The sequence below is a fragment of the Silurus aristotelis genome (genome assembly GCF_946808225.1).
Source record: "Silurus aristotelis genome assembly, chromosome: 27".
In the NCBI taxonomy this organism is placed as follows: Eukaryota; Metazoa; Chordata; class Actinopteri; order Siluriformes; family Siluridae; genus Silurus; species Silurus aristotelis.
The window spans coordinates 17,115,799-17,122,077 of NC_139600.1; the positions used below are offsets into that span (position 1 = coordinate 17,115,799).

General features: G+C 41.4%; 1 protein-coding gene across 1 annotated transcript; it reads right to left on the bottom strand.

The window, feature by feature from the left end:
- Positions 1 to 430: 430 nt before the first annotated feature.
- On the bottom strand, positions 431 to 5,117 carry LOC310721430 (intelectin-like). Its single transcript, XM_083533133.1, has 9 exons — positions 5,043 to 5,117; positions 3,399 to 3,461; positions 3,000 to 3,062; positions 2,759 to 2,890; positions 2,519 to 2,634; positions 2,281 to 2,439; positions 2,041 to 2,161; positions 1,062 to 1,165; positions 431 to 671 (listed from the first exon to the last, which is right to left on the bottom strand). Exons 2-9 carry the CDS (start codon positions 3,457 to 3,459, stop codon positions 519 to 521), a joined length of 909 nt encoding a protein of 302 aa, XP_083389259.1. The 5' UTR covers positions 3,460 to 3,461; positions 5,043 to 5,117; the 3' UTR covers positions 431 to 518.
- Positions 5,118 to 6,279: the final 1,162 nt, after the last annotated feature.

Below are 6,279 nucleotides of genomic sequence, written 5' to 3' on the forward strand. Positions count from 1 at the left end.
AATGATCTGTTAGAAGAAACATGTAGGTATGGGTTATAGCAGCAATGAGAGCTTTTCTTCAGGAGGCTCTCTGAATCGCTGAGTGAATGATCATTACCACAACGCCAGTGTTTTCTCTCCAGTTATATTTCTTTTAGGAGGCACTGCGTTATCCAGACTGTAGAGTCTAACAGGGTTTTATGTAGTGCTGATAAAAGATCATTAACAGGACCTTCATGTCAGTCAATTTCTACTTTTACTAATAATAATGACAGTAAATATTATTAATAAACACATCAGCAAGTTTTCTTCAGAAACCTGCTCCACTTTCTGTAAATGAATCGCTGACAAACACTCAGATCGATGCTGATAGTTTTATTATTTCATAAAACCAGGATTCAAGGCCACTAAACACCCCCCCCCCCAACACACACACACACACACACACACACACACAGGCATGCAGTAATGAACGCTATACTGATTTGTGATGTAAGTAATGGATTGTGTGTGTGAAGATGATTCTGGAATGTTCTCCATCAGCGGTAGAAGATGAGCACCGCCGCCTCGGTCACCTGCTTACTGGCGCTCCATCCAACTAGTGTGCCGTAACCGTCCCAGTCAAATCCTGTGAAATCTCCACACTGTTTCGGAGACGCTTCAGGAAAATAACCACATCCTCCAATACAGCACTACACACACACACACACACACACACACACACACACACACACACACACAGTGTTTTAGAACAATCGAGCACTAGGGCTAACATCTTAATGCATCTCTAACTTACTAACCTACAGTTTCTTTAGTAAATATTCGAACTGATCTGTTGATTAACATGTGTAATGTCTCATTTAAAGGATTTTTATTTGCAGATGATTCCATATTAAGTGTGAATGACTCCTTCAGGTAGAGTGGAGATTTGATCCTGGTGTTTGTGAATGCAACATTGAAATTGGGACAGAATAAAGATCTCCAAGGGGTATGCAGATGTCTCCTCAAAGAGAAGGCTTTATCTCAGAAGTGCCCTGGTGCAGTTTTAATTGCTGTAGAAACAGAACTGATTTCATTCTCACGTGTTCATTGTGGCAGCCTGTGGGTTTGACTCCTGAGCAGATCGCCAGCGCTGCACCTTCTGTGTTGATGGCTCGGAATGTGATGAATCCGGGTTGAGTTTGTGCTGGAGAGACGTTCAGATGAGTTTAAATCATTTACATACTCAGTGTAGAACAATCTCATTTACTCATTTCATTAGTAATATAAATATTTCATCAGATCACAAAACAGCCCTCACGTCCTCTACCCTCCATCCATGTGGCAGAAGTTTGTGAATGGAGGACTGAACTGAAGGAAGTGAGAGGTGAAGATCGCTCACATGGCCATGATTTGTATTAAAGAGTGTGTGCTCTGCCACAGAGAGTGATGAGAAGATTCAAGGCAGGAGCAGAACTTCTGAGAGGAAAGAGAGAGAAAACCATGCTGTGAACTATCCAAGCAGATGGCTCAAGCATGAGTGGTCTTGGTGACCAGATCTGGTGGGTCAGTCCATCTCTGTGTGGACTTTAGGAAGGTCAACAATGCAGATCTCTAAGACTTCATAAAGCCTTTTTCACTCTGGATTAAACCAATTTGTCATGCTTCTGTTTGGATTGTTCGGATCTCCAGCAATATTTCAACATCATATGTTGTTGCCTATTTAGATCACAATCCTTTACAGTAACGACTGGCAGCAGCACCTACAGCACTTGTAGATGCTCCTTAAAACCTTGAGGCATTCAGAACTTACAACGAACCCAAAGAAATGGTCAGTTGGGCCGGAGTATCTGGGCTTCGACATTGAGCCAAGTGAAAAAGAAACTGCCAGTGAAGTCGTCTGTACACACTTCCTCTTTCCTGGGCCAGAAAGATCACCACATTGAGCTTCACCATTTAATACACACCTTTACACCATACATGAGAAGTGAGATGAAATGCTAAGCTATCCAGCTAGCAGCACACAGTAAAAAGAATGAAAATTGAAATGAAAATACAATGTAAGTATGTGTTCTACTCCACCTCTGATGTTGGGTCCGTACAGGTTATGGTTGGAAGAGGCGTCTCCAAGATCGTACACCAGAGGAACAGAGGGGCCGTGGTTAGCAGGACAGGTTCCTACACCAAACTTCACTGGTAATAACTGAAAACAGGAGAAACGTGAGTGTAAACCTTATAGGAGCATTTCATCATCAATAGATAAATGTGAGATGATGTTATAAGACAGTAGATCAGAGCTTTTGCTAGAAGGTTTTGTGTCACCTTGAAGAGATTGTAGAGGTTTCCACTGTAGCTATTGAGGAATTTGGTCTCTGTGTGGTAGCGCAGGAATGATTTCACTTTCCACTGATCCACTCTCTCGTTATTGGGAACGTGCCACACCGCCACGTCCTCCGCTGTGATGTCATAATACCCAGGATTCTGTGGGGTAAAGTACAAAGATGAAGAAGAGAAGGAAGAAGATTTTCCTCATCATGTGGGAACTTATTTTGATCTGAACCTTGAAGTCGTCGCTGGTCGCAGCTTCTGCAGTGCCGAATGTGACGGTGTTACTCCACGATCCGTCTCCATCAGGTACATTTGGACTTCCACCCTGCTGACTGGACCAGCGATCACCTTCACATCAGAGTTACACAAACGTTACAGGAGGAACATCACAGTAACGTTACAGGAACATCAGAGGAGGATTAGAGGAGCTTTAGAGTTTATGAGAATACACACATAAAGCTGGAGCACTGACCGGTGGTGCATTTCCCGTACATGTTGTTCTCATGAACGCTGGCCACCAGAGTCCATCCTCCTCCTGCAGTCTTCATGTCACAGTACGTCTGATACACCACACCGCTCGCCGTGCTCAGGTAATAAAGACCATCTGCAACAACATGCATCAGAAATCAACACAGTCTTCCACACTGTAGAGCTGAGGGACGCTCTGAAACTCTTCTTCACTCAGACGTGTAGTGACGTGATGAAACACACACCTGTACTGAAACCAAATCTTTGTTTCAGCTCTTTGCAGCTCCTCGGAGTGGAATATTCCAGTTCTGCAGAAAGAAATGTGATGTTATTACACAATGTTTTTTAATATATGGCTTTTTTTCTTTCTAAGACAACTAAGAAAATTCACCATCAGCACTTTATACAGTATAGATAGATAGATAGATAGATAGATAGATAGATAGATAGATAGATAGATAGATAGATAGATAGATAGATAGATAGATAGATAGATAGATATTTAGTCAGGCTAACTCAGAGATGAATATACTATAGTGTATATATTTATATATTTATATACATACACATTCTGTACATGTTTCTATTTTAGTTTTTAATATTAATGAAAAATTACAATTTAAACAATATCAGTAAATTCATACCTTTGAGAGATACTGAGAGGTTTATGGACATGAAGCCCACTAGAATAATGATCCAGTTCATCTCTGTGATGGAAACATAAAAATTACCCACTTATATGTAGAAAATCCAGTCATTAGTGTTACACAGGTCAGGTGACTCTTACTGTCGGTCTCAAGCCTGAAAAAATTTGGAGGGTTTTGTTATGAAGGACATCCAGTGTAAAACATGTGCCAAATCAAATATACGGATCACGAACCAGAAGTGTGGATGGAAAGAGAAATGGTGTAGGGGGGATTCTGAAGGAAGCGTACAGTAAGAGTGTAGTGGAGGTGAGGAGAGTTTCTGATAGGGTGATGATCGTGAAGCTGGAAGTTGAAGGGATGATGATGAATGTCATCAGTGTTTATGCTCCACAAGTTGGCTGTGAGATGGAGGAGAAGGAAAAGTTCTGGAGTGAACTAGATGAAGTGGTAGATGGTGAATGTAGGAAAGAACGATTGGTGATTGGGGCAGACTTTAATGGGCATGTAGGTGAAGGGAACAGAGGTGATGAGGAGGTGATGGTAGGTGTGGTTTTAAGGAGAGGAATGTGGAAGGGCAGATGGTGGTAGATTTTGCTAAAAGGATGGAAATGGCAGTGGTGAACACTTATTTTAAGAAGAAGGAGGATCACAGGGTGACGTATAAGAGTGGAGGAAGGTGCACACAGGTGGACTATGTTCTATGTAGGAGATGCAACCTGAAGGAGATTGGAGACTGTAAGGTGTTGGTGGGGGACAGTGTAGCTAGACAGCATCGGATGGTGGTCTGTAGGATGGTTTTGGAGGTGAAGAAGAAGAGGAGGAGAGTGAGGACTGAAAGAAGAATAAGATGGTGGAAACTGAAGGAGGAAGACTGTAGTGTGAGGTTCAGGGAAGAGGTCAGACAGGAGCTCGGTGGTGGTGGTGAGAAGGTGCTGGATGATTGTGGAACTACTGCAGAAGTGATGAGGGAGACAGATAGAAAGGTTCTTGGTGTAACATCTGGAAATAGAAAGAAGACAAAGAGACGTGGTGGTGGAATGAGGAAGTGCAGGAGAGCAGAAGGAGAAAGAGGTTGGAGGAACAGAAGTGGGATTGACAGAGTGATGAGAAAATTAGGCAGGAGAACAAGGAGATGCAGCAGCAGGTGAAGAGGGATGTGGGGTGAGCCAAGGAAAAGGTATATGAGGAGCTGGAGGAGAAGTTGGACACTGAGGAAGGAGAAAGAAAGGAGGAAAAGAGTAAGACCAAGGAAGACAGGTGGGTATGGAGACGGATGATCCGCTGTGCAGATAACTAAAACGAGCAGCTGATAGAAGAAGAAGAAGAAGAAGAAGAAGACACACATATAAATGAAGAAACCCTACGACATGCTCACATGTAAAACATTACCTTCACAAGAGCCGTCACTTTCTGTCATTCAGATCATCTCTTTTTAATCAGACACTATCATAAAGTTCTATAAAGTCCTGATAATAATTCAGTGAGAGATTAATGACCCTGTAGGTTTTAATCATAAAAATATAATAGATGTATTCCACGTTTTTAAAATAATAATCTTACAGTATAAATATTTTAATAAATAATAAAAAATGTAAAATTAGCAGAACACAAAGCAGGTTCAGAGAGATCAGTGTCGCTTACCAGAAGCTCCTGAGCTTCTCAAATCTTCAGCTGTTGAACAGACAGGAGTTGGATACAGCGGCGTAGCGTCGAGTCCTGAGGTAAAGTTCAGCAGGTTTTTATAGTGTGTGTGTGTGTGTGTGTGTGGAGAGAGAGAGAGAGACTCCAAGTGAGAGAGAGAGACTCCAAGAGAGAGAGAGAGAGAGAGAGAGAGAGAGAGAGAGAGAGAGAGAGAGAGAGAGTAGGGAGAGCGCGTTTGTAAACGTTGGGTTTTCTTGGGCTTCATGTTGAATGCTTTGGTATCATGTGATGTATCGTTATAATTAGTTCTCATTATATTCATTGAACTGAGAATGTTCTAGTAGAAAGTTTATTTATTAAACCTTTAGCTTTTTATTTACCAGAAAATGAATATTTTCTGTTGCTCCAGAGTTTTCATACGTCTGAATTTAAAACCTTCTCAAGGTTTTCTTATCAACACTCTTATCAGCACACTGTTGTCTTTGAGAACGTGTTTCTGTTTATTTTGACTAGCATTTAATCCATGTTGTGAAGACAAGGTCTGTGGTGTAGTGACGCGGAGACTAGAAGAGAACAGAGCAGATAAAACACAGATACAGCAGCAGCAGCAGAAACCTCATGGATCTTTAGGCTGTTCATGTGGAGAACATGTTCAGCAGCACCATGTGGGGTGATTTTTAGGTGTTTATTGTCATGTAGGTGTTGATTATCTGGGTGAGAGTTTGGGAATTGCTCCACACACATTCATTCCTAAACAATAGTCAATTCTACAGCTTTCTCTCTCAAATAGACACAAACTACAGTAGGATTTGGAAACTTTGTGATTTACATTTACATTTATACTATTAAACAGGTGCCCTTGTAAAAGATCAACCTTCAACTACATCATTTAAACAACAGAGAATTTGAGGCGTAGAATCCTTACTGAAGGGCAAAGCTGCGATTTAAAATCATGACCACCTTTTCAGAAGTTCCACAGCTCAGACCCCTCACTACCATTTCTCACCTGGTTAAAATGTGGATTTTTAACAGAAGGTCATGAGGCCACTCAGCACTTCAGAGAGCCTCCTGAGTTATAGAAAGATCTCAGTGTTGCTGTAATTCCTTACCTACATGTTTCTTCAAACTGAAAATCCGAGAAACAATCAAATCTTTTCCAAACACTGGTTATTTACCCAAATCATTTACACTGAAAACGATTAAAGCCTGAATTATAAAGGTCAATATCAAACATCAT